The following is a 25,964-nucleotide window of genomic DNA, read 5'->3' as shown; positions in this document are numbered from 1 at the left end:
ATGTCCCATGGCTGGGCATAGTCAGTATCGTAGGACAGGGCCTATGACCCTCCTTCCCTTCCATGGAGAATGGGACTCTGTCTTTGAGCCTCCCTCCTTCCCACCAGGTTCCACCATCATAGTCACTGTTTACAGTGCCCAGTCGGCCTTGGTTTGGGGGACGGGTTCTTGCCATCTCTACCGTGTTTCCCCGAAAACAAGACCTAGCCAGACAATCAGCTCTAATGTGTCTTTTGGAGCAAAAATTAATATAAGGCCCGGTCTTACTTTACTGTAATATAAGACTGGGTTTTATATAATAATAATATAATATAATACCGAGTCTTATATTAATTCTTGCTCCAAAAGATGCTAATTGTTTGGCTAGGTCTTATTTTCAGGGAAACAGGGTGTCTCTCCCTATTTCCCACATAGGGAATTGAAAACCACCTGTTTTGGGGAGAGAGTGGGGAAGGGGGAGGGTTGGGAAACAGGATTTTGGACTAATACTGGCAAGTCAGTTTCTGGATTCATGCTTGAAAAGCTGGGGAGGGAGCAAGAAAGCACAGAAGAGACGCGGGGTGGTCTCTGCCACGACTATATCCATCGTCTCCTCAGTGCAGTCATGAACTCCAGGGCCAAGGAACCGGGTGAAACCTTCTTGGGACCTAGACAGGCTAGGGTGGGGGTGGGTCCATGTTCACAGGGACTCAACCCCCTTCCTCAAAAGGGGTCACATTTGAGATGTTGGTGGCATGGGGTGGGGTGGAGAACAGGGGACCAGTGACTTCTCTGCAGCAGTGACAGGAGAGGATGGGCAGATTCAGCTCAGGAAGGCTCTAGAAGGGCAGTCGGCACACCAGCTTCACCCTTCCTCTAAATGAGCAGAGTCATATCAGGGCAGGGATTCATTTGTCTTCCTGGGGAAGAGGGAAATATAGAAAAGCTAGATCTGGCACTTTCTCCATGACAGTCTGTTTTCTTTTTTTAGTTGAGGTGAAATTCACAAATCATACAATTGACCATTTTAGAACGTACAATTCAGTGGCAGGTAGTGCATTCACAATGTTTATTGTGAATAAACTTCGGTTTCAAAACTTTTTTTGGGGTGGAGGTTTTTAATTATGGTTGAGATGCACTTACGAAGGTGTCTCTCCCCGCCTGGCTGTTCACGGTGTCCCAAGTGCCTAGCACACAGCCAATGAATGGCACTCACACCGCCGTTGAATGAATTAATCATACCTCCCCAGGGAAGCCCAATCTACCTGATCTTGGAAGCAGCCACAGAGAGACCTCTCTGAGCCCATTCCAGAGCCCACTCCACTGTGCCCATTCATAGATTGGGCCCCAAGGTGTCGCCAGCTTGCAGACCTGGTGCCAGGCTACTTAGGTGTAGTAGCCCCAATTCACGACGCTGGAGAGTCATAAGAAGCTGGACGCTGGTGGCCAGAGAGGAGGCGCTCTAAGGACCCCGGTCGCCGTTGGACATTCGCTTTCGATTTGAACCTGGCCTCTGTCGCAGCTAAGAGAAGGCTCGCCCCCCTCCCCCCCCCCTCGTCCCCGCCCCGCCCCGCCCCTCTGCTTCCTTCTGGGCTCTGGCACCCGGGCCACTGCGTGCAGAGGAGCCGGAGCAGGCCAGGAGGCAGCGGCGATGGTGAGGACCCAGGCGGGGCGGGGCGGCCGGGAGCGGGGCAGAGGGCAAGCACCGGGCTGCAAGACGGGATCTGAAGTCCGAGGGCCGGGGCGCCCTCCAGGATCCGCGCCGGTGCTCCCGCAAGGTGACAGCTCCAGAAGCGGGGCGGGGGCCAGACCCTTCTTCACTCCCCGCGCAGCTAGGGAGAGCAAGTGTGGTGTGAGCCCCATCAGGCTGCCCGGGGCAGAGCGGACAGGACTCGCTCCCACTTGTTTGCATCAAGTGGTTACCAGAACCCGCCTCAGAGTCAGGCTGAGATCCTGACTTACATAGTGGCCACTTACCCGCTCGGTGACCCTCAGCAAGTCACTTAACCTTCCTGAGCCCCCTTTTCCGCTTCTGTGAAGTGGGGTCAGCAATAACCGCCTTTCTGGGTCTGTGTGAGGTTAAAGGAGATGCAATGGCAGAGACCTGCCTGGCACTCAGACCCTGATGTTGAGAAGCCGTAGGTAATGTGATGATGACCTCTTCAGCACTTCCTGGGACAGTGAGGAGCCCAGCCCGGCTGGGGAGTAGGAAACCTGAGCGGACTGGGTGGTGGAGGCTGAGCCAGCCCGTGGCAGAGTTTTGGAGGGGAAAGAGAAAGGAAGATGTTTACTATAAAATTTCCACTGAAGTTATCAGAGTGTGGCATAGTCCTGACTCCCTCCTAACCCCTATCTAGGGACACATTCCTGAGCTGAGTCATACCCTACTCCTGCTGCAGACTCTGGCTTCTGCCTCTACTTGTCAACTCCAAGGCAAAGGTGTTAGGAACAGGTGGTACCAGTTGCTCCCCCCACCACCATGAAGATGAGCCTGGAAGGAAGCAGGCTTGGTGCTTTAAGATTCTGCCATGGAGAAGCTGGCAGAGGTGTGATGAAAGGGCCTGTCTAGGGGTTTCGATGCCTGGATGGCTTCATCTCCAGGGGACTGCAGGCAGGAAGAGGAAGCTAGGCAGGAAGGTAGTGCTGAGCTCTAAGGCTGTGCCAGGAAACTGAGGGAGGCTCTGAGAATGGGACGGAGCCCAGAGCCCACTTCCCAGGGTGCAGGGCAGGGGATCAGGCAGGGCTAGGGGTGGGCTTCCAGCTGGCCCTAGCCTTTCGGGAGAAGAAGAAATTCCTGAAATGAAGACGGAGGCCAGGATAATTTATTGAGGAGTAGTTGAAAACTCTGAGACTTTCACAGGTTCATTTGAGGCAAATAGTGGATCAGGGCCTGGGGAGGGTGTATTGATATTTCTCTCCCCCACCCATCTCCTAGCTTCATCCCTCCGTCCTTTTACTCCTGCCCCTTTCTCTGCCCCAGCTCTTTCTCTCCTTTCTTCCCAGCCCCCTTCTCTACTGGATCCTTCTTCCTTTCCCTTCTCTTCTCTAATTCATTCAATCAACAAATATTTCTTGGGCATTTCCTTTGTGCCAGACATGGCGACGGGTACTGGGGATAGAGTAGGAACGCAATAGTGATGGGAAAGATGGAAATGACTTGAATCCATTCATCTGTAGATGGTCCTCTCATGTACTGTCCAGAGAATTTGGGTTTGGGTCTCCTTCAGATGCACACAAGTTGAGTTGGCAGCATCAATAGGTCTGGTGAGTTTTCAGCCAGCCAGCTAAAAATGATTTGACTTCCTTTTAGCCTGCATTCCGTTTAGCACCGGGGTTAAGAATGTGATTCTTGGAATCTATGTTGGTTCAACTCTGAGGTCTTCTACTCAGTGGCTCTGTGACCCTGTGTGGGTGATTTAACCCCTCTGAGCCTCACTTTCTTTTAAAACTGGGATAATAGTGCTATCCTCAATGGACTGATGTGAGGATTAAATGAGATAAAGTGAAGACAGCTGGCAGCACAGTGCTTAGCTCAGACTATGTGTCCATTGAATGGTGGCTGTTATTACTGTCAATAGTCTGCGGAGCCCGATGGAAATAAACTAGATACAGTTTCTCAAAGGCCCACGGTCGAGTTCTGTCTTTAAGTTAGAAACAATTAAGGGCACAAGTTTGCCATAAGGAAGACCTTGCTTGGCTGAGTATTTTGTAAGAATATCTAAGAGGTTTTATTGATCACAAGTTATGTAGTTCTTGGGATCTGATTGCTAAAAAAACAAAAACGGGGCAGTCGGATGGCTCAGCTGGTTAGAGCGTGAGCTCTCAACAACAAGGTTGCTGGTTCAATTCCTGCATGGGATGGTGGGCTGCGCCCCCTGCAACTAAAGATTGAAAACGGCAACTGGACTTGGAGCTGAGCTGTGCCCTCCACAACTAGATTGAAGGACAATGACTTGGAGCTGATGGGCCCTGGAGAAACATACTGTTCCCCCTACCCCCCGCCACCACAAAACAAAACAAAACAAAACAAAAAAAAACTAGGGAAATGGGCTAGATCAATAATAATAGCTGTTATTTTTTTAGCATTTAGTATGTGTCAGGTATTGTGCTAAGCACTTTATAATATGTCGTATGTCTTATCTAACATGGTAGATATTATTGTGGTCACCACTTTACAGATGAGAAAGTGGTGGATCAGAAAGGTCATGTTCTCAGTCTTCAGTCACTCAGCTGGTGAGTGGCAGAGGCAGGATTTGAAGGAACCCAGGGCTACAATGCAGAGCCCTGCTCCTAGTCTCTGAGCTCAGGTGAGGGCTGCCCTAGGAAGGAGTTGATACACCTGATCGCTGCCCAGGTCCATCTGACCACAGGAATAGGGTTTCTTAGCCACTAACCAAGAGAGAGGGGAGACAAGAAAGTTATGACAGGGAGGTTTTTGAGAGCTGTGTTTTCAGAGGAACCGAGGGGATTTTGCCTGGAAAAGCCTGAGGGGACTTTTGAGCATTCAAAGGAGGGATGTCGTGTACAGAGGGTGACTGTCTGTCAGAAACATTTGCTATATAACTGCCACCCTCTGTTTGCCAATATGCTGCTGCTGCCCTCTCCCCCGGCTCGCAACCTGAAGCCCTGCAGGCCCCTGGCATGGCTCAGAAGTGACTCTCTCACCCACCCATCCTCTACACTCTCTGCTCCCCCCAGCCTGGTGGACATCGCCTCACACCCTTGCTGATAGTACTTCTCCACCCCTTCCGGCTGGCCTCTCTGCCTTCCATCCATGCCAGTCTACCACCAACAGACAAATTATCCTGCAGCACCTCTCTGGTGTTGCGCTTATTTCAGAAACCTGTAGTAAGTAGCTCTTGCTCTGTCCCTCCCTCCAAGTAAACTTCTTCTTCTTGACTTTTATGGCTTTCTCCAGCCCACCCTGCCCCTCCATCCTGACCCTCTGCCTGGTCATCACTGTTCAAAGTGTGTCTTTGTCGCTCTATGTCTGGAATGCCCCAGCTCCACCCCATCCTTCAAGGGCTCACCCCACCCTGTCTATGGTGGTTCTCAGGAATCGCCTCTCTGCGAACACTGTTTGAATCTCCCAGTGTAACGCTTTACTCTCTCTAACTGTATCATATATGTCTCTTTCCCCACTCTATAGTCATCTTAAGAACAGGTACAATTCATTTAGAAAACGCTTTCCACACGGCCACTGCGTGCCAGGCACTAGGCTGAGTTCAACGTGGCAGCAGGCAGCGTGGCCTTGCCCTTCTTCCACATCCCATAGGTCTTGCTTTCTCTCTGTGCCGGTACAGACACCTGTGCATACAATGTCATTTTTCCTCTGGTTGGATGGGACCACAGAGGGCCAGAGACTTGAGCCTGAGGCCTCTGTGTTTCTTGGAGCAAATGTGTTCTTTTAGGCCTGGGCCCATCTTGGCTCCAGACAGGGTTTGGCTTCCAGTGGGGGAAGGAGGCTGCAGATTACGGTGGGAGGCACAGCCACCTCTCCTGGAAAGTCTCTCCCCGTGTTGGAGAATATGATAACAGCTGTAGCATTCAGAGTAGAAAAAATAATACCCAACCTCCCACCAATCGCTAGCAGTGATTCTCATTTTCAAATCTTTGACCATTCCCAGAATTTTGCCTTGGACTATTTGAATGTGGGGATACCTCGGATTGTTTGAACGTGAGAGGCTCCAAATGATGGAGCCTTGTTGAATAATCTAGTCATTACGATAGCAGTGATAGTGGTTGACGCAGGAACAGGTAGCGATGAGTGCACCTTCCCAGCTCTCTTACTTATTCCTCCTTGTTCCCCAGTTACTGCTTCCTCTGCCTGCAAGCGCCCCTCTACAGTGGTTTGCCTGCCCCCTCTCCAAGCAGGTTGCTTTTCTAGCTCATAGGCAAATATTGACCTACTTTTTCAGATGCTGCCCCTTGAAACTCCTGCTGGGCTGGATAAACACACTAGGATAACAGCTCTTGAGAATAAGAGTTGCTTTTGGACAGGCTCTAATGCAACTGACCCACTCACTGAGTTCTTGCAATGGTCAGCAGTGTGCCGACCTCCCGGACCCCTGCGATGGTGGCAGATAAAGGAAAGGCACTGGGCCCTGCCCTCCCTCTGGGAGCTTGTGGACCCGTTGGGGAGATAGGACTCATGTACTGGGAATGCTTTGAGATTGTGTGCAAGACAGCTGCAAGGATTCTGAATGTACATTCTTGCCTGAGTAGGAGGTGGCCCTCTGTAACCACCACATCCTTTCCCTTTCTGTGGTTTTAAGTGGAATTTAGTCATGTGCCAAAGTATCTGTGGTAGACAATGGGCAATGTGGTCTGGTAGGAAAGAGAGCTTGGCCAATGCTCTGTAGGGAGGAGAGGAGAAGAGGGACGGGCTGTGGAGAGCTAGGCTGGAGAACTAGGCTGGGAGGAGGAAGTTGCTATGGTTTGTTAAACCTCTTGTATTCATCCCCTGACTTGTCGCTGGACCTGCTCCTGGACCTCCAGCTCTCCCCAGGACCTTGCCCCGGGTCTCTCTCAGTTGCATGCATCCAAAGCCCAGTTTCTTTCTGGCTTGAGACCCATGTTTCTTTCCTCTCCCCTTTCTTTCCTCAACATCCCCCAGCCTAGACCCTGCACCTCCCTTCCCAGTCCTCTGAAACAAGCTAGGTTCCATTGCTCAGTGAGGCTGCTGCCCAGGCTAGATCTGAGCCTTGGTTTCATCTGGGTGAGTTGGACCCCAGGGAAGATCCTACTTAGCTGAAAGGCTGGAGGTTGGAGGTCAGGAAGTCTGAGGTTCCAGGCAGACAGGGAATCAACTTCGAGCATTGATGCCAAGCAGGTCAGGCCAGGAGGCAGAACTGGCCTGACCAGTCAGAGGCCCAAGGAGGGAGATGTGATCTTCTCGTTTGTGTCTGTGTGTGTATCTGTGGGTTAGGCAGAGACTGTGATGTGTGGTGGTCCAAAATTACCTTTCTAACTGTGGGGTGGGTCGCTTCGCTGTCTGACCTTTAGGCAAGTAGTTGCTTTCCTGTTCTTCGCTGTGGGAAGCCGTAGGCAGGTGAGCATTGGTTAGAGGCCATCCTAGAGCAGGTGAGCAAAGTGTCTGCTTTGTGGTGGGTTGGGACCCTGGGAAGTTCCCACACTGGGGCACCTTAGAGGAAGCTGAGATGCCGGGAGCCCAGGCCAAACTGGGACCTGCCTTGATGGGCAAGAGGAGGGGCCCGTGAGACAAAAGGTGAGCCATACACACCCAGGAGGGTGGCCCTTCACTGCACACATATATTCTTCAATGAAACATGTTTCCCCTACTCATACACTGTACACATACAGTGGGGACAAGGAGACCTCTAGGTCTCAGGACCAGATGAAGGCCAGGTGTGGGTCTCATTCAGCCCTGACCTTGGGCTTGGTGCCCAGGCAGGGAAAGAGTTGGAGCGGTGCCAGCGGCAGGCGGATGAGGTGACGGAAATCATGCTCAACAACTTTGACAAAGTCCTGGAGCGCGATGGGAAACTGGCAGAGCTGGAGCAGCGTTCAGATCAACTCCTGGACATGGTGTGAGGCCTGGGGAAGCAGGGAGGGGGCGGGAGAGGGTAGGAGGAACCCTCAGAGGGAGCTCTCAGGCTGTGTGCAGGGCCTCCAGGCCCTTGGTGGCACCTGAGTCTCCTGTGAGGGGCAGTGTGGGTTCCTTGAGGCACCCCGAGCCTAGATATGCAATGAGTAGGCTTCATGAAGTGAAAAGTCCTTGGTTTGAAGTTGGGCTTGGGTTTGACACCCAGAACCTCCCTAAAGGTTGAGGACTGGCATTACCAACTGGGGATGAGCCTGCAGGTCAAGGGCTCTACCAGTGTCTGAGACTAGGAGTCAGTCTGGGAGGGTCCCAGGGCAGGCTGTGTGGGGAAGGGGAACAGGCAGGATGAAAAGGATTCAGGAAGAGACCACCCTTGCTGGGGCAGGGTTGGGAGGAGCTGGCTCTGGGGCTTCGGGAGAATCACTAACTCCCATTCTGTGTCTGGGGGCATCCACAGAGCTCAGCCTTCAGCAAGACAACCAAGACCTTGGCCCAGAAGAAGCGCTGGGAGAACATCCGCTGCCGGATCTACTTGGGGCTGGTGGTGGGCGGTGGCGTGCTCATCCTCCTGATTGTGCTGCTGGTCCTCTTCCTCCCACAGAGCAGTGAGGGCAGCAGTGTTCCGCAGGCCCAGAACACAGGTGCTGCCTCGGGGCCTGGGGACTGACCCAGCTGGGCCTGGAGGAGAGGCCGACTGGCCACACTGGCCTGTTCTGATCGCCAGAGAACCCTGGTGTTTGCTCCCACCTGAGCCACCCCAGTGAGCGCTGACGGGCAGCCCCAATGCGTGCACCTTTGCATCTCCTATCACTCCACAGACGGGCCCTTAAGGGCAGTCTGCTGCACTGGCCATGCCAGGCCAGCCCCACCTGGAGCTCAGTAAAAGCTGCTGTTTGATTAAAAGCTGCTGTTTGGTTAAAAGCTGGTGTGTGTGTGTGTGTGTGTGTGTGTGTGCGAGAAAGAGAAAGAGAGAGAGAGAGAGAGAGAGAGAGAGAGAGAGAGAGAGAGAGAGAGAGAGAGATTGAGAGAGAGAGAGAGAGAGAGAGAGGAGAGAAGGGAGAGAGGAGAGAGAGAGTGGAAGAGGGAAGGTCTCCAGGCTGGTCATCCTGCTGTGCCTCCGCCCCTGGGGCTATTTAGAAAGGCTACTACATGAAGGACGCCACCCTTGGGAAACGGTCCGTTCCTCTCCCTTTCCTACTTGATCCAGCCCTACACAGACAGATCCTTCTGGAGTGCAGGTGTCAAGACACAACAGGCCCCAAACCAGACCCTTCAACGATGCTCTCTGAGCCTGTTTCCCTAATAATGAAATCTATTATTTTTTTTGATGTCTTGGGGTATGCTCAGAGGACCAATGGGACACCAAAGCGATGACAAAGAGGAAAGCACTTTAGAGATTTGTATCACGAGGCTTTCACCTTCACATAGACTTTCCCCACTCTGAACATCTCCTCCTCAATTTCTCTGCCCATGTTCTTCCTCAAGCTTTACATCAGACCACAGATGAGACGGGGGCAGTGAAAACGGGAAGGGCTTCTATGGTGCTGTAATGCAGTCACAAAGGAGTTTGGCGTGGAGGAAAGAATTTGGGCTTTTTAAAGCTCTAGGGCTGCACAGGGCCAAGTAGGCAGTGCCTTCAGGGTCACAGGAAAGATCGCTGGGTAAAGTCCATGCAAGAAGGAAAGAAGGCCCTACTAAGACTGGAGAAGCCAGGCGGCCTGTGCCTGGGTTACTGAACCGCATCTCACACTGAAGTGTGGGTAGGAAGAGGAATTCAGGGTCAAGTGTGTAACAGAAGCAGTTCCTTATGAGGTAGAAAGGGCTACTTACAGAGAAACTAGAAGAAACCAGAGAGTTGTGTGGATCTTTATCCCTCACAGAGCTTGTTACTTCTACTGGGCTCATTACCACCTTTCCTGGGAAAGATGGAGGAGAGCACTTGGCCCTGAGGCCTCCACCTAGAGACCAGGAGAATTTGGGTAAGCCACTTCCCAGACCTGGGTTTTACGTGTAAAAAGGGGTAGTATCACTTAGCTCCCAGAATAACTGTGAGGATTATTTATACTGTGCAGAGAATACCCATCAATGTAAAGGTTCTAGATGCCAAATAAATGGTAGCTATCATCCAAATCATTTAGTGCTGTGGTTTTCAACACTGCCTCATGTTAGAATCACATGTAGAACTTATTAAAACACGACACCCAGGCCTTCATCAGTTAAATCAGAATGTTTGAGAGTTAAATATCAAGATTTTTTTTCCCCTGAAAGCTGCAACTCCTCCTCTCCTCTCTCCAGGAGATTCGTGGGTAGCCAGGGATGCAAACTACTTAGTATTTAATCCAAGCCGCTAGTCCTACTGGAGCTAGAGGAGAAGTTGAGCAATGGGTTGAAGGTCACACAGAAAGTCCCAAGAGCACGTAAGGCCACCGTTTCTCCAGCAGGGATCTTCTCTCTGAAAGGTTTGCCCCACCCTTTACTTTTGCGCCTAACACAGAAAAAATGAACAGGAAGTTTTTGTTCGTTTTGTGGGGGTCAGGGAGAAATCGAAGGCCAACTTCTGAACTAACTAGGGCTGGGGGGTGGGGGTGGGGGTGGGGCGCGGTGCGAAGTGGCACAGGAGCGGGAAGTACCCTGACTCCAGGCTCTCCCCCTTGGCTCCCAGACGCTTGGGCCCCCGGGCCAGCGCCTCCCTCTCTGACAGGCCTGTCGTATTTGCAACTACCGAGGCCCTCTGCGCCGCAGGCCGGACGAAGGACTGCTACAGCCCACAGGGCGCTACGGCCGCAACCCGTACGTCATTCCTACGTACCCACGCTAGGCTCGGACTCCGAAAGTTTCCTGATCAGCTCCCGCCCCTGCCATTGGCTTTAGCCTTTAGTCACATGATTTATTCGAGCCAAAAAGAGGTGACGGAAGTAACACTTCCGCTTTCTGTGCGTCTAACGAGCCACTGTGCCCGCCTTCCCGTACTCTGATTGGTTATCTTTTCTCAACTCGCTAGTTTATTGGCGAGCGCCGCGAGGCCGCAGTCCAACGGGTCCGACAGTCTGCTGTGTCAGACAGCCTGGCTTCTATGGCGTCCTATTTTGATGAACATGACTGCGAGCCATTGGACCAAGAGCAGGAGGTCCGAACGAACATGCTGCTGGAGCTCGCCAGGTGGGTTCGCGGGGCTAGGAGGTGGGGCCAGGCAGCGGGTTTCTGGATTGGGACTGGCTGGGAAGGCGGATCATCTGAGGCAGCAGATTCTGGGGAGAACGGATGAATGACCTGGAGAGTTAGTCCCGAGGCTAGATTCGAGGGGAGGTCGATAATTTGGATCGTCCGTGAGTCGCCCGGGCAAGGGGATTCTGGGAAAGACTAGAGCTGGAATATGGGGAGTCAGGGGTGGTAGGGCAGCGGGCTCTAAATGGTACCGGAGAAGGCAGGTCATGGGGTCCGCGTAGGGGCAGTGTAGATGGGAGTAGGTACATTCTTTAGGAACACCAAGCATGCCAACACTGCCACTTGGAATCTGGCTTTACCAGGTCATTCCTGAGTGGCCTGAGTAACTTCTCTGAACCTGATGCCTGCGTAAAATGGAAATAAACAGCCTATGTGCTTGGGGTTGTCAAGAGAGCAGCTGTAAAGCAATTCTCACTTTGCTTTTTATCTAGTGATCACTACTGAGGGGGGACTTATTTATTATTAATAGCTATCATTAATATTACTACTAGCTGGGCAGGATATTTACCTGTTAATGTTGAGTGAATTGTGGGAGCAAAGAGAAAGTATGGTTTTCTTGGGTTCTGACCTTGCATCTTTATTCCCAGGTCACTTTTCAATAGGATGGACTTTGAAGACTTGGGGTTGGTAGTAGACTGGGATCACCACCTGCCTCCACCTGCTGCCAAGACTGTGGTTGAGAACCTCCCCAGGACGGTCATCAGGGGCTCTCAGGCTGGTGAGAACACTAGTTTTTTCTGCTCTTTGGGGCAGGTCTGCCAGGCCCACCCCTTCCCAAGCTAGATTGTGGACTGGTCTTTCAGTTTTCCAGGCCAGATTGGGGCAAGAGTGTCCTTTAGGAATGGAAGCTGGGAAGTGGGGCCTGTAGCAGCTCTTCTGATACACACTCCCTCCTAAAGAGCTCAAGTGCCCCGTGTGTCTTTTGGAATTTGAGGAGGAGGAGACTGCTATTGAGATGCCTTGCCATCACCTGTTCCATTCCAACTGCATTCTGCCCTGGCTAAGCAAGGTACTGCTTCCTTTCTCTCAGCTATCACCCTGCCCAGTTCACAAGACCCTTTCTTTTTATGAACTGTTGGGGGATCAGAGGGTTGGGGTGAACACTGGAAGCAGGGGACGGATACTAGTTTATGAAGACCAGGCCGGGGCTGGAATACTGCCCTGCTTTTCCCAGACTAATTCCTGCCCCCTGTGCCGCCACGAGCTGCCCACTGATGATGACACTTATGAGGAGCACAGACGAGAGAAGGTAGGGGCTGGTGGTAAGTGGACGGGGTGGTAATGGAGTTCCCTTAGGGCATCTCCCACCTCAGCAGGCCTGGGTAGGCCTCAGGTCTCTGGCTGCCTTCTCAGTGACTGTGGTGAGGGGCAAGAGCCTTGGCGACACAGAAGCCAGGGACTTGAAAACAGGGAGAGCCAGCTCTATGATAGCTGCCCCATCCCATCACCCACAGACCTTCAGGTGTGGCCCTTGCCTCTTTCCTTCAGGCTCGCAAGCAGCAGCAGAAGCACCGACTTGAGAACCTGCACGGAGCCATGTACACATGAGGCGGCTGGGGCTCGTGCCCGTCCTCCACATCTTCCTCTTGCACCTCGAATCCTCATTAAAGTTTTCTTTACCCACCCTGCGGCTGCATTGCTCACAGGCCTGGGCAGGGGCTCTACACACTCCACTAGGGCTCTACTGCTATTGGAGGTCGGCCTGGACTGCAGAAGGTGCCAGGCTGCGTATCCCTCCCTGCCAAGCCTGCTGGCTTGAAGGCAGTGGACCCCAGGTCAAGAACTTGGCCACTGAACCAGCCAGGTTTGGGCCTGTGTGTTCATGGTTGGAAAGCAAAATGTGTCACGGTCTAGCTACTTAAAGATGATAAAGAAAAACTCGTCTGCATCCCTCTCCCCCTATAAGTTTTAGTCAACCTTGGAATCCCAGGGGCGTTTTTTTTTTTTTTTTTTTTTTTTTTTTGCTTCTAACATTTTAAAGCTGCTTTCTACACCACCTCCTCCCCATATCCCGTTATACTAAGGAATCAAACTTCAAACCAAACTGAGTAGGGGAAGGAAGTGTGAAATGATCAGCTCCGTCAGTTCTTTAGACTGCTTAAAGGCTTGCAAGAGCTTCAAGCCCTTGAGGGGTATTTGGCTAGCACCTGGCATCCTTTGTTCCCACTCCTCACAGCCCTGCTCTCAAAGAGCAGAGGGCACTCAGGACTCTCCCTAGGGGCAGGGGCTTCCCATCCTTTGCCTAGGGAAAGCTGGCCTCAATCAGGCCCTCTCTGTCTCTCCAGAATAGACTACAAACATGCAAATTAGAATTCTTTTAATAGATATATATATAAAAAAGTACTAAAGTACCCACATGGTTCTGCTGTGTTATTTGCCCTAAAGAAAGTAAGGGGCAGAGTGAAGAATCCCAGTGCAGTTCAGTGGACCTTCCCACACACTAAGGAGTGCTCACCCTCCCCTCCCCAACTTCTATCCCTCTTGCTGTTCCCAGCCCCCAATTCCTGCAGCAGGAAACCCCAGCGGTCTGGCCTCGGCACTGGGGAATAGAAGGCACCTGAAGGGCTGGCTGGGTGACTGAGGATATGTGACCTTTAAACATAACACTGCAGAGTGGGGAGCGGGTCATGTGCAGCTCAGGCAGCTGCCAGGGCCTGCTCCTCTATGGCACAGGTGGGTGTGGGATGGCCATTCCTCCAGCAGTGAGGAAGCCTGTATCCCAACAGAATACTTTCTCAAAATTGTTTTTGGTACAAAATAAATGCAAAGAAGACATGGGGTGGGGAGCAGCAGAAGCCGGGCCAGCCACCCTCCCCAGACCTTCAGATCATGGCGACACTCTCAGGGGCACAGTTGAGGTGAGTAGAGGTGCTACTGTTCCCCGAGGACTTGCAGGCCCGGCCAGGGGCTGGCTGCAGTGCAGCCACCAGTGTCTCTGAGGAGACTGCCCCAAACTCATAGCAGAAGGTGCCATAGAAAACAAGGATGTCGATGACAAACACCCACTCGCACAGGGCTGCCCCGTGCTGCAGCTGTGAACTCTCATGGATGAAGAAGACACCACCTGGAATGGGGCTAAGGAAACGTTCAGTAGGAAGTGTGGGAGCCTGGCGACAGCCCTGCTGCCTTCCCAGATATGTAACTAGGGTAGGGCAAAGGACCAGGCCTCACCTCCCAGGGGAGGGAGCAGAAGACCACACTAGGCAGTGGTACCTGGAAGGTGTGCCATCCTCCCCAGCCCCTCCCCTCTTCCTGGGTGAGAGAAAGGCTGGGCTAGAGGAAGAGTTCCTGGCTGCCCAATCCTCGAAGGATACTGAGGATCAGGGTGACAAAGGCGATGGCTGCCAGCACAATCCGCAGGTAGGCCATAGCCAGGTCCTGGGGGGCGGTGGCCCCATGGTAGGAGAGGACACAGTGCAGGCAGACAAATAGCAGCCCGGCGGGGAAGGCCACACCAGCTCCGATGTAGTGCAGAGACTTTGCATGATCCACCTGGGCCCAAAGAGGGGCTCATCAGACAAGCGGTCCCACTCGTTCACCCCCACCTTCATACCTCCTCTCTGTCTCCTTCTCCACCCTGTTTTCTGTCTAGGCCCTCCTTCCTCCACCCCCAACCTTGAGGGGTTGCCTCTGCAGCTTAGGTCAGTCCTTAGGAGACCGAGGGTTCCTGCAGACAGCCAGGCCCTGATAGGGGAAGTTCAAGAGGTGGGGAGGCAGGTGTACCTGGAAGTTGCCGACCACCACAAGGCCTGCAGCGTTGGTGCAGCCTGTGATGAGTGTTGTGGTGTTAATCCAGGAATGACGACTCTGTTCCAGGAACTGCCCGTAGAGCAGGAGGCAGATCAGAGCCACTGGGGGAGGAAAGCATGGGTGGGGCCAGCACTGGTGCCTTCCTCTGGCCTGGCCTAGCCCAGAAGCCTGTTAGCGCCCATCACCCAGACACTGAGGGCCAGAAGGGAATAGATGGGTGGGTGATAAACTGGGTGTTCTCAGGCTCCAGCCAGCAGGGTAGCTGTGTGGGATTCAGCCAGTCACCCCTCTTGCTTTAGCCCTTGGGTGGGTGGGCTGTGCTAAGCAAGAGCTTCCTGGGCCCTTTTGGGGTGAGGGGTGGGCTGGACTGGGCTGGGTAAAGGGGCTAAGGGCACAACTCACCCATGAAAGCACCCACGTTGCCAATGAGGCTGAAGAGGCAACTCTCCGGGGGATATGTGCCGCACTTGCTGAGGGGAGGAGGGCAGGAGCAGAGTGAGAGGGGGAGGTGCACCGGAGGGCCCCCATTCTGGCCCACTTGCTCTCGTGCTTTATTTGTGCCTCATTTAAGCCAGAGAAGGGCCAGTGTCTCTCACAAACTGGCGCCAGGCTGACGCCCCCTCCCTCCCCAAAAAAGCAGAGCTCGTGTGTGACAGGTTAGGGAGTACCCAGAATTGCTTGCCAGGCCCCAAGATTCCTTGGACTCCCTGAGACTGTTAGGGCCTGTAGCTGGTTTGGCTTTCCTTGAGCCAGAACTTGGGTTGGGCAATCAGAGGGCTTGAGCTTAAATCCGGGTGTCTCCACTTACTAGCTGTGTGACCTGAATGGACGACATAACTCAGTTTGCCTATAAAATGGTGAAAACCATAACTGCCTCAATGCATGTAAAGCACTCACCACAGTGCCTGGCACATAGGAACTGGCAAGTAGTACTGTTATTAAGTGCTCTTAATATGATTATCATTCCTGTGAGACCCTTTGAGACAGACCTTTGCTTGAGGGGCTTGGCTGGGAGTCTATCAGGGCCTGAGGCAGGTATCTCTGACCTGCCTAGTTTCCAGGCCTTACCTGATGAGGGGGACATCATCCAGGGTGCAGCAGGTCTTGGGGCCCCCTTGCTCAGCGGGGTCAGGAGAGCAGGACTCGTTGTAGGACCTGGCGGGCAGAACAGAGAGTAGCCTGGGGGAAAGGGGTTCCCCTAACCCCTTGGCCTGCACCTCAGGCCTCTCAGATACCACCCTCCCAAACCTCCCTCTTCAGGAGAAGAGCCCACTTCCTAGGGCCCGCCTGAGACAGAAGCCAAAGGGGCAAAGGGAAGTGGGAAGCAGGTAAGTGGGCACGAAGCCATGCCTGGGAGGGGCAGGCGCGCCAATGTCAGAGGAGAGCAGTGAGGCCCAGGGTCTCCGTCTGGCTCGCAGCAGCCCCGGCCCAAGAGGGAACAGAGATGAAGGGAGCTTTAGAGTGAAGATGTCTGCAGAGTGCGCCATACCAGTTCTCCACGGGGCACACGTGGCGGTTCATCACGGCCATGGCGTACCTGTGGGAGCAGAACTGTCACCCTGCCCCCATGACCGTCTCAGCCCCGCCTTCCCCTACTGACTCTTCTCTCCCTTGATTCTGGCCCCATTCAGCCTCATTGTCCTTGCTAGGGAATCAAGTTGGAGTGGCCCTGAGGCCTGACACCAGATCAGAACACACAGCAATGGCTGCAAACTAGAGGACCTCTGGAAGTGGCCCAGGCTAGAAGTATGTCTGTCAGGGCCACCCTGTTGGACAGCAGTGGTGCCACCTTGTCCCAAGGGGCTGTGTGCCCAGGCACCAGGCCGGGCTTTGGAGACAGCCAGACTGAGCTGAGTTTCACCCTGGGGCCTGCAACAGGATGAGGGGCTTTGCGTGTGCTATCAAGGTGGATCCCTGTCCCTCCTCAGCCTGGGCCCATTTTGTCCCCTAATTGTCTTCCCCCTCTTCCTCTTTACTCACACAGTCCATAGGCCAGTGATGGAGAATGCTGACAAGCTGACAGGAAGGAGGATCCAGGCGGTCATGAGGGAGGGAAGCCAGGGTGGTGGTGGTGTGGGGGGGATGGCAAGAGGTAGGTGGGGAAGAGGGGGCGGGCCCAGCTACCTTAAGATACTTCGTCAAAACCATCAACTGCCCCGGGCCTGGTGGAGAGAGACAGGTCAAAGTCCAGGGTCCAGTGAGTGGTCAAAACTGGGGGCGGGGGCGGGGGGCGGAAGATGGTTACCACCTGATTCCTAGCTCCCGCCTGGGTTCGGAGCGCCCACACTTTGTGGGCCACTCTCTGGCATCCACCCGGAGCCTCCGCGTCCCACCCAAATGCCGCGGGCCTGCTCAGGGACTCAGGCGGGGCCATAACATCTGGACAGGGAGTCAGCCTCCGTCGCCTGAGGGAGCTGGGCTGGGAACCACGCTGCAGTTAGGACGGTCAAGAGGCCACGCCAAAGAAAGCCGGGAAAGGTCGGGGCCGGGTGGAGGATCGGCCGCGCACAGGAAACCACGCGACCACTGCGCCAGGGGAAGGGTGGGCTCATGCTGGAAGCCCAGCCCGGCCCCCGCCCGCGTGGGCGCCAGGAGCCCGCGGCCGAGGAGCCCCCGCGTCCGGAACACGACCTTCCTTCGGTGATCCCTGGGGGTCCCGGGAAAGGGAGGGGCCCAGTACGCACCTCCCCGGAGTGCCCTGCCGCCGCTGCGCACTGCTCGGCCCCCGCTTGGCGCCGTCCCCGGCTGCGGCCCTCCGAGTGGCCCTGCAGGTTTAAAGGGCCGGCGGCCCCGCCCTGCGCCCCAGGCCGCGCCGCGCCGCCCGCCGGGACCTGGAGTCCGCACCGTCCCGACCCCGGCGCCCGCGCCGGGCTCCGGACTACAACTCCCGAGGTCCCGCGCCGCGTCCCGGTGCAACGAGGGTGACTCCCCAGCTTCGGGGACCTGGGAACGAGGGCCGTGGCGTGAAACTCGAGCGGCGGCTCTGACTCCGAGATTCCGAAAGGATAGTCCTGTTGACCCTGTTCCTGCGGTGGAAGCTTTGGGAGATGGGAAGATCGGGGGCTCGCACCACCTTCCAGCTCCACCTGTGGTCATCATCGTGCACGTGGCTGGAGGAAGCCTCCCTCCACCGCTGGGCACTTTCTGCAGCCCCGACAGGCCGACAGTGAGACTTTTCAGGTCATCCCCCTCAACGTGGCGCCGTGTCTGCCTCTGTCCAAGGCGAGGCGGGTCCGCAAAGTCGTGGCTGCCAGTTCCTTAAACTTAAGCGCCCTGTACTTGGCCTATGCTTCATCGACTCAGCAAGCTTTGGAGGATGCTTTCACTGGATACATTTTCAAGGGTGTAAGTACACCGAGTACTGTCCATAAGTCAGTGCCCAAAACATGTCTCCTGACTGCTCAACGCTCACTTGAAAATGGCCGCAGAGACCAATGGATATCATTCTAAGTAGACACACACGGTCAGGTGTTGGTAGGCAACAGAGGAAGGCGAGAGACCCAGAGCAATTTGGGAAAAGGAAACAGGATCGTGTGGAAATAAATTACCCACCAATTTCACCAAAACTTAAAGGCCAAGAGAGCCCTCCTGGTTCCTTTCTTGATTAAAAGGGCGGAATATTTCCTTGCACACACCAGAAGGGTGCCCCGCACTCTAAAAGGCAGGCCAGCATCTGTTGGGAGCCCTTGCAAGACAACACTGGGGCCAACAGATCATTACCTGAAGGGAGCGTGGGCCCAGGCGGCCAATAGGCGGGAAGCTGAGGTTCTGCAGCATTGGTGAGGCAGGCAAAGGTAAAACAGGGCCCTGTACTGGGGGGTTTACGGCACAGGTCAGCTGGACAATGGCTTGACGAAGAAGAAACCTTTTTGGACCCAGTGGCAGGTAAAAATGGAAAGAGAAAACCTGTTGAAGACCCCTTTACCAAATCGTATCAGGACAAGTAGGTAAAGCAGGGCCAAGAATTATGGCTGTGCTGAGCAGTCACTGTGTAAGGCCGCTGAATGGACCAGTGGGGTGTAAAATTCAGTCCACCTTCTGCTGGCCATGCTCTGTGCCCCAGGACAAATGGGTGCCTGTTTCTAATTCAGAGGCACCCTCTTCCTGCCCATTGGAGCAGGCCCCCTTTCCTCATCTGCCTAATGGTGCCATGGACACTAGCATTTACCTCAGTAGCTTTATGATTTTTTTTTTAATTAGTTTATTGGCGTGACAATTGTTAGTAAAGTTACATAGATTTCAGGTGTACAATTCTGTATTACATCATCTATAAATCCCACTGTGTGTTCACCACCTAGAGTCGGCTCTCCTTCCATCACCATATATTTGAGCTTTATGATTCTTAATCAACACTTCTATATCCTGTTGATCTGGGTTTTGAGAGCCTTCCAACCTCTACCACAGGGAAGGCCGGAGAGGACTTCAGGTTCTAAACCGGCTGTTCTAACATAAAGTAGGTAGATAGGTACTCCAGAACTGTGACAAGGAGGCAGATTTTGGCTTAATATGACAATCTGAGTAGTCCCTAAAACAGAATTACCCCAACATAAACCTCCCTGTGACAGAAGAGCTCTTCTGGGGTAGCTGGTAGGGAAGAGTTGCGTTATCAGACAAGTAGGACCAGATGTCTTTAAAATCCCTTTCAGCTCTAAAGCTACGTGAGTCTAGATGTTATGCTCCCACCAGGACAGTTCTTAAAATAGTCAGGCAAAGCAAGAGATGAGATTTCAAGTGCTGATTCTGTGGTGCTGAATGACTCGGGGCAGGCATTTAATCTTCCCTTACGTACACAAGTGATTTCACAACTCTTGGCAAAAACAGTGCTGTAAAAATAGTAAGTTTATTGATTAAAAAGAATACTGCCTTTGAAAAGTAACTTCCTTCCAAGATTTTCAAATAATTTGCATACTCCACTTTATTCATCCACACAGCAAAAACATTGAAACGAGAAAACAAAAGAGTATGGCTTTGTATACACTTAACACAACACAACCAGTGCAACCAGTCTGTCATTCTGGTGGCTCTGAGAAGGCGGAGGAGCCATTCACTCAGGTTTTCACTTCTAGCATCACTCCAATCATTGGGGAGATTTGGGGTGGATGCTTATGGCTTCTCAGCCATCTAATTCCTTAGGGATAGGGCAGGAATTCAAGGAGGGAGCTTAAAATATTTCAAATAATTGTCAACATTTCATGGTGATTCTCCCAAAACGCAGCTCAGAGGTAGGAAAATCATCTGTCCTTATTCCTCCTTCTATAAGTAAAGGACTCATTTACATTTGTGAACCAGCTGGGGGATCCACTACCAGACCATCCAACAGATGGAGCCAAATGTACAGCAGGTTGGATATTCACTACACCAAAAGGTTTCTTCCAGCTCCACAGGCTAATCTCTAGTTGGCAGTACCCCTCAGGGTAGACTGTGGAGACGGAATGTCTCTCAGAGGCTCGTCCATAGGGTACAGCCCATGCTGGTCTTTACTACTGGCTGGCTAGGCTCCACCGGCTCCTACTCTCACTCAATCCAAAAAGCTTTACATTCTTTTCTTGCTTTACATTTGTCAAAGATTCCACGCTTGCCAGCTGGCTCGAACTCAAGCTTCCGTGTTCTTGCACAGCCCAAGTCCCCGCAAACCCCAGCTTCCTTCTACTTGTAACATTACCCACTGTGGCCTAGGAAACACACAACCTTAAAATCCAAGGCTTACCCTCAGTAAGTGAAAAATACTTCATTTTGGATGGGCATGAGATATGCCTATCAGCTTACCAGACAATATTTTACTTTATTTTTTAGATAGCCAAGAATGTATCTAGTCAAGTGAGTGCTGAATCTGCAGCAGCCTGATGGAAAGCTCCAGCTAGTCCAACACTGTTGCCACTGCACCACACAGCATGGGACAGTCCTCTTTGGGACATTCTCTAGAGCTTGTGGGAAATGCTCTGAACATGTTTCTTGATGACAAAGCACCAATTTTTTTTTAAACAGCTGAAAGATGTCTGGAGGTACGTCTGGTGAATAAACTGGCTAGTACCATTTTGGAAGAGACGAGGCGTGGCAATAAGCAATGAGCCTGAGCTATAAGGCTGTCAACTGGCCGAGGGCCATCACCAGAGCAGTATTTCAGGCATGCCTGGAACAATGGCAGCCTCACCAATAGGCTTGCTCTGAAAGACAACCTCTCATTTAAGTCCCAGGCTTAGTGCTTTATAGTCATACTGTATAAATTAGCTAAGAATTAGAATGTTTTCTTGGGTGGAAAATATTTTATATGCACTTGATAAGCAAAGTGCCTGAAGAAAAAGATTACACGCAAGGAATTCCCATCAATTTCTTACCTGAGTGTGTGAGGATTACATGACAAACACATAAAGACAGTAAGTACACGTTTCCCTTCTCACAAACCAGAATGGAGGTGAAAATTTCAGGTGCTACGCCCCCAACTTCCTCTTCTGGTCTTGTTTCTAACTTCTGTAATAAATCCAGGAAGCAGGCCATCCAGCTGTGAGAAGATGGACCCCAAAAGTATTTCAAGACTGGCAAGCCTAAAAGCTCCAGTGAAATCTTATGTCCAAGTCAGAAGATCAGATGAAGAGCTGGAAGACTAAAAGGTCTGGTCCTCTGAGCTGCAGGGAGATGAGGATGATGGCACAGCCTCCTTAACCCAGGAGGCTCTGGAGGGTAGTTAACATTGTAAGTCGAAAGGCACTTCGAGCCCACGTGAATAAACCGGGCAGACTTTCTCATGTAAAAGTAGAACTGCGCCCAGGACTGGCAAGTTTGAGGCATTTAACCTTGGGCCAGCTCTGTGGCTCAGGGGCACTCTGGTCCCTGGCTGCCTCACAACCAGGCTCTTCTAACTTATCCACTTGGCTCACCTTCCCGGCATTCTTCTGTCACTTCAAGCTGTGACTTGCTGCAATTTAATTATGTAGTTTAAGAGTGCCCTCAGGTGTCCTTTAAGAGAAAAGCTGCTGATATGGACCAGCCAGACAGATCTTGAGACCCTGATGTGGAAAAACCCCTGAGGCAGGGGACATATTTTTGTTTCAAGAAGTTTCAGTGCTCACCGGCTCACGTAAACCCCGAATTTCAAGTCACTGAGGTTAGGCTGATGTGCTGGACAATTGAAGTAGCTTGGAATTGCAGTGCACAGGATGTCTTGTGGATTTCTCAGACCTTAGCCTAACCCTCCGTTAGGAAAAATGTCCACTTAGGTGAAAGCAGTGATATTCCTGGGATCTTTATTTTAAGGGTCTCTTGGGAGTTTATATACTCTTGGGAGGTAGGAAAGGAGAAAACATGGAGCAGAGGAAAAGATGAGAGGTTCATTTTCCTCCCTCTGGTGTGTTGTTTGGGTCTTTTTTGTTTGTTTGCAACTAGGGTTCCAAACAGGCAATTATTGCTAATGTTGAATTTCTCTTTGTATGTATGTTCAACTGTGAAATCACATTGGGAGAGGCTGTTTCAAGCTTGTTTTGATAATTCCCCTTTAGGGATAAGGTTGAAGGATGGAATTCTATTGTCCTAACCAAGGGAGGTTTTGCTGCAAGAAATCCTTGCAGTTTAGTTCATCATCTTCCTACGTAGGTTTCCTTATCTAGACAGTGCAAATCAGTGGGGCTGACAGAAACTTGCAAAATCCACGGAAGGGGAGGGAGACATGCTTGCAAGTCAGACCCCAAAATGAAGATCTCCCACTTTATTGGTATCAGAATTACTGGGAGAGCTTGTCAGAAAGGTAGATCCCCCCCCAAACCCCACACCTCCAAAGTTCTGAGCAGCTGGAGGTGCAGTCACATTGGGAGGTTGGGGGTGGATGGAACTGATGAACTCTGATACAAACGGGTGAAGGAAAGAAAAGAACAAAGAAACAGCTGAAAAAAATATGGAGGAAAAGATGTATGGAAGTGAGCAGAAGCACAGTAGCAAAGAACCATAAAATAACAAACATAGCTCAAAGAGCTGGGTGGAGCAGCAGGAGCCAGGTGTGGCAGGGCACATGAACTCAGTGAGAAAGCATGTTGGCACAGGCTTCATAAACCTCAGCTCTCCCTGGAGTCTCTGCTTGGAGAACACCAAGCTAGCCAAATAAAATTCTCAAAAATTCCAAAATACGAGGCTGGTCAAATGGGCCAATACCCAAGAAAGAGTGGCTACAAGGGACGTGGCCAGGCATGATCCTGCAACACTCTTTTCCCGTGGGTGCAGCAGCTGTGGGGTATGAGTGTGTGTGTGTCTCAAGATCAGCACAGACTGGTCCTGGCACCCCCAAACTAGGGGTGAGCTCCCTGGGCAGTGAGTCTCGCCTGCTGGCAATGCTTTCAGCCTGGTCAGTGTCGGCTCTGGCGCTTTGCAATCTCCTCCTGGATGCGCAACTCGAGGGCCTCTCGCATGGATGGATCCAGAGGCGTGTGTGCTGACACCTCCTCACTCACCCTTCCTGGGTCATCGTCCTATGTGGAGGAAGAGTCAGGAAGCTCAGGGCCTGGCCTCTCTGGAAAGGCAACCTGCCCTGTCCCTAGACAACACTCTCAAAGAATTCTGACTTACAACTTCTTGCCAGTGCCTGTCATTTCCCAGGTATCCCCTGTAATAGTGATTCTCAACTGAGGGCCACGAGCCCTCCCTGATGCTCACTGAGAATCACCGTGTGACAGGAGTTGTGCTCAAAAGCACTGCCCAGCAGTCTGTGCTTCCATGTGGAGCAGACACTTCCCTTTGGCCCTGATGAAAACAGTGACTCAGGGTCTGGGAGTGATTTCTCCCATGTCCCAGGACCTTCAGGCTGTAGTTGTTTCCACCAGGCGTACCTGATACACGATAACTGATGTGATTTCTCCGCTGTCTGCCTCATATTCTAAGCAGAAGAGCTGATGGCCAGAAGGCTCTGGCTCCGAGCCACCACTACTGCTGCCGTCACCGGACTCTTCACAGTCTGGGTTGCTTGGGTGGGTAGAGCCATCTGGAAGGATGAACCAGAGTGAGAAGGAGGAGAGGAAGGCTGCTGGAGTTCCTGACCACAGATAAAAGCCCCCATCTTTTTATGAACCCTGTGTGTGTTTGTGTATATATGTATGTGTGTGAAATGTGCCACCACTCAGTTTCACCTTTGTATCCCTGCTCTAGGGCCAGCACAATCCTGTCACACAGTAGGCACACAATGCACATCTGTCTAATGAATAGGGTTGGTAGGCAGTTGAAAGGCGAACAGAGCTCTGTCTGGGTTCAAGTCCAGGCTCTGCCATTTACGAGCTCTGAGATTTTGGGGAAGTTACTTAACCTCTCTGTGCCTATTTTCCTGACTGTGAAACAGAAACGATGAACAGTTCCTAACTTATGCAGTCCTATGAAAACATGACAACGTACAGAAAACTTCAAAGCACTTTAAGTCATGCTCACGAAGTCTAGCGTCGTACGTTAACTACTGCAATCGCTACGTCCAGGGAAGCTGGGAAAAAGGCCTGTTACTGGGTTTGTCTTGCCGGTTCCCAGGTATGTCCTGTAACAGTGACGTTTAATTGGGGGCCATGAGCCCTTCCTTTCCTGTCCTCCAGGAAAAACAATCACTGAGCGGAGACTGGGGAGCGTCGAGGTGCAGGTTCCAGGAAGGAACGGGATGAACTGAATGAACCCTGGAGAATAAGAAGGTTTTTGTTTTTTCCCATTTAGAGAAAGGGAGTGCATTGAGGCCGAGGGCCAGTGGCCAGCGCACGCTGGGAGGCAGGCTGGACGGGCGGCCTCACCTCGGTGTCGCGGCAGGTACACTGGCAGGTCGGGCTTGCGGGGCCTCGTCGGAGCGGGCGTGTGTCGCCTCCTCACCTTCTCCTTGGCTGCCTGCTTCACCTTCTTGTCGTAGTCATCCCTGCGGAGAGCCGAGCGGGAATCAGGGACAGCCCGGCTGCGCTGGGCTGGGGGTGGGGGAACGGCGGGGGCGGGGCGGTACCGGGCCAGCTGGTTCCGTCGGATGTGGTGCACGAAGCCGTGGCTCATGTCCAGCCGCCCGCCAGGCTTGCAGCAGAGCCCCGGCCCGGGATCCGGCGTCGCTGCCATCGGGAGCCCTGGGCGCGGAGCCGCCGCCGCCGCCGCCGCCGCCGCCGCAACGGCTGCACTAGTCACCCTCCCGCCGGGAGAGGTCGGCACCGCCTCTCGCTCGCCTTCCGGCCTCGCACCCCGACCTTCCGTCGGGAAAGGGCCGTGGGGCCGAGCGGCGCCGCGCGCTGAGTTCCAGGCGCTGACGCGGGGGTAGGTGGGGCGTGCGCGACTTCCACGCCCTGGGCGGGACTTTTCTTTGTGACATGGAGAAGAAACAACATTTTAGGTTTACAGCTGATAACGTCAAACAATTCAGCACCCATGACACCACTGAAGGTCCGGTGTGGAGCCTTCCCGTCCTTTCTCTGGGGGTAGGGTGTTGTGAAACTTGAGTCGCTGCACGATTTCGGCTGACTACCGGACCCCGCGGGGCCTCAGTTTCCTCATCTGTAAATGGGGACTCGGAGGGCACCTACCTCAAGAAAGGTGGTGAGGCGAGTGCTCTGGCAGGGCCCCAGCGCCGGGGCTCTGCAGCCGGCCAGCCGACCGCCCAGCTCGGCGCCCACCGGCCAGCTGTCTTAACTGCTCCCGCGGGAGGACTCAGGGCTTTTCAGGGGTCTGAGCGGGCGCCCCCTTCCAGTCCTCCTTAAAAGAATAGACAGAATTAGGAATTTGTCATTAGAACAGGGACAAACATTAGGAATTTGTCATTGGAACAGGCACAAACTGTGGTGCACCCACACAGTGGCATACAGCTGAGCGATCTCAAGGAACGCGCTGTTGCTACGACGCGGATGAATCTCAAAATAAACGCGCCAAAAAGGACACCCGGGTGCTTCCTGTACGTGCAAGTCTAGAACACGCACACTAACCTGTAGTGACAAAGCAGACACGTTTGGGGCTGGCGGGGAGGCTCCTTACGTTGATCGTGGCGATGGTTTCCGAGTGTACATACATCCATCCCGGCAGGATGGAGCAGATCCCACACTTTAACGTGCGGTTTATCGTATGTCAAAACACCTCAGTAGAACTTTACAAAGAAAGCAGTCTCGGGTCCTGGAAGGGGGTCGCGAGTCACAGGCCCTGAAGCCTTAGCTTTATTAGCGTCACTGTAAGTCCCCTTTGTTCAACGTTTCCATTTGCCTGTGACAATATGAACAACCCTCTAAGTGTGGAATTATATAGACTCCGGGTTGTTGCAGGAAGGAGATGATTTGGGGATGTCGCCTAGTTCTCCTGTGCAAGGGGCGTCGGTCTCCGAAGCCCGGAGACTGTGGAGATGATGCCCCCGCCCCATGCTGGTTTCGGGGCACAAAGTATATTGAAGATACCTGGGGTATCTTCAATGACAGCTTCCTTGATCCAGATATTATGCAGCCAATAAAAAGTTCCTGCCTCTTTAAGCTGGAAATTT

At 52.8% G+C, this 25,964-nt stretch overlaps 4 protein-coding genes across 11 annotated transcripts; 2 read left to right on the top strand and 2 right to left on the bottom strand.

The window, feature by feature from the left end:
- The first annotated feature begins 1,511 nt into the window (after positions 1-1,511).
- VAMP5 (vesicle associated membrane protein 5) lies at positions 1,512-8,444 on the top strand. 4 transcript variants are annotated; one of them, XM_033124496.1, is made up of 3 exons: positions 1,512-1,633; positions 7,390-7,527; positions 8,001-8,444. In XM_033124496.1, the coding sequence occupies exons 1-3, from the start codon at positions 1,631-1,633 to the stop codon at positions 8,208-8,210; spliced, it is 351 nt and encodes a 116-aa protein (XP_032980387.1). In that variant the 5' UTR covers positions 1,512-1,630; the 3' UTR covers positions 8,211-8,444. The 4 variants fall into 4 exon arrangements, with proteins under 4 accessions (XP_032980387.1, XP_032980390.1, XP_032980389.1 ...); XM_033124499.1 differs by lacking the exon at positions 1,512-1,633 and adding an exon at positions 2,337-2,616; XM_033124498.1 differs by lacking the exon at positions 1,512-1,633 and adding an exon at positions 6,390-7,207.
- Positions 8,445-9,860: 1,416 nt separating this feature from the next.
- On the top strand, positions 9,861-12,393 carry RNF181 (ring finger protein 181). Of its 3 annotated transcripts, XM_033124493.1 has the most exons (7): positions 9,872-9,960; positions 10,206-10,333; positions 10,545-10,702; positions 11,356-11,486; positions 11,668-11,777; positions 11,943-12,017; positions 12,257-12,393. In XM_033124493.1, exons 3-7 carry the CDS (start codon positions 10,617-10,619, stop codon positions 12,314-12,316), a joined length of 462 nt encoding a protein of 153 aa, XP_032980384.1. In that variant the 5' UTR covers positions 9,872-9,960; positions 10,206-10,333; positions 10,545-10,616; the 3' UTR covers positions 12,317-12,393. The 3 variants fall into 3 exon arrangements, with proteins under 3 accessions (XP_032980385.1, XP_032980386.1, XP_032980384.1); XM_033124494.1 differs by lacking the exon at positions 10,206-10,333 and having other exon boundaries at positions 9,861-9,960; XM_033124495.1 differs by lacking the exon at positions 11,943-12,017 and having other exon boundaries at positions 9,864-9,960; positions 10,206-10,702.
- Positions 12,394-13,100: 707 nt separating this feature from the next.
- Positions 13,101-17,336, bottom strand: TMEM150A (transmembrane protein 150A). Of its 2 annotated transcripts, XM_033124490.1 has the most exons (9): positions 17,203-17,308; positions 16,767-16,937; positions 16,499-16,680; positions 16,008-16,055; positions 15,587-15,673; positions 14,921-14,988; positions 14,492-14,619; positions 14,083-14,260; positions 13,101-13,832 (listed from the first exon to the last, which is right to left on the bottom strand). In XM_033124490.1, the coding sequence occupies exons 3-9, from the start codon at positions 16,561-16,563 to the stop codon at positions 13,591-13,593; spliced, it is 816 nt and encodes a 271-aa protein (XP_032980381.1). In that variant the 5' UTR covers positions 16,564-16,680; positions 16,767-16,937; positions 17,203-17,308; the 3' UTR covers positions 13,101-13,590. The 2 variants fall into 2 exon arrangements, with proteins under 2 accessions (XP_032980381.1, XP_032980380.1); XM_033124489.1 differs by lacking the exon at positions 16,767-16,937 and having other exon boundaries at positions 17,203-17,336.
- A 2,079-nt stretch (positions 17,337-19,415) lies between these two features.
- On the bottom strand, positions 19,416-25,964 carry C13H2orf68 (chromosome 13 C2orf68 homolog). 2 transcript variants are annotated; one of them, XM_033124491.1, is made up of 6 exons: positions 25,423-25,964; positions 25,027-25,195; positions 24,462-24,804; positions 24,262-24,380; positions 23,329-23,480; positions 19,416-22,971 (listed from the first exon to the last, which is right to left on the bottom strand). In XM_033124491.1, exons 3-6 carry the CDS (start codon positions 24,566-24,568, stop codon positions 22,849-22,851), a joined length of 501 nt encoding a protein of 166 aa, XP_032980382.1. In that variant the 5' UTR covers positions 24,569-24,804; positions 25,027-25,195; positions 25,423-25,964; the 3' UTR covers positions 19,416-22,848. The 2 variants fall into 2 exon arrangements, with proteins under 2 accessions (XP_032980382.1, XP_032980383.1); XM_033124492.1 differs by having other exon boundaries at positions 24,462-25,195.

The sequence above is a fragment of the Rhinolophus ferrumequinum genome, chromosome 13, assembly GCF_004115265.2.
Source record: "Rhinolophus ferrumequinum isolate MPI-CBG mRhiFer1 chromosome 13, mRhiFer1_v1.p, whole genome shotgun sequence".
Lineage (NCBI taxonomy): Eukaryota > Metazoa > Chordata > Mammalia > Chiroptera > Rhinolophidae > Rhinolophus > Rhinolophus ferrumequinum.
The sequence above is the reverse complement of the archived record's forward strand: the minus strand, read 5'-3'. Positions and strand labels throughout refer to the sequence as shown.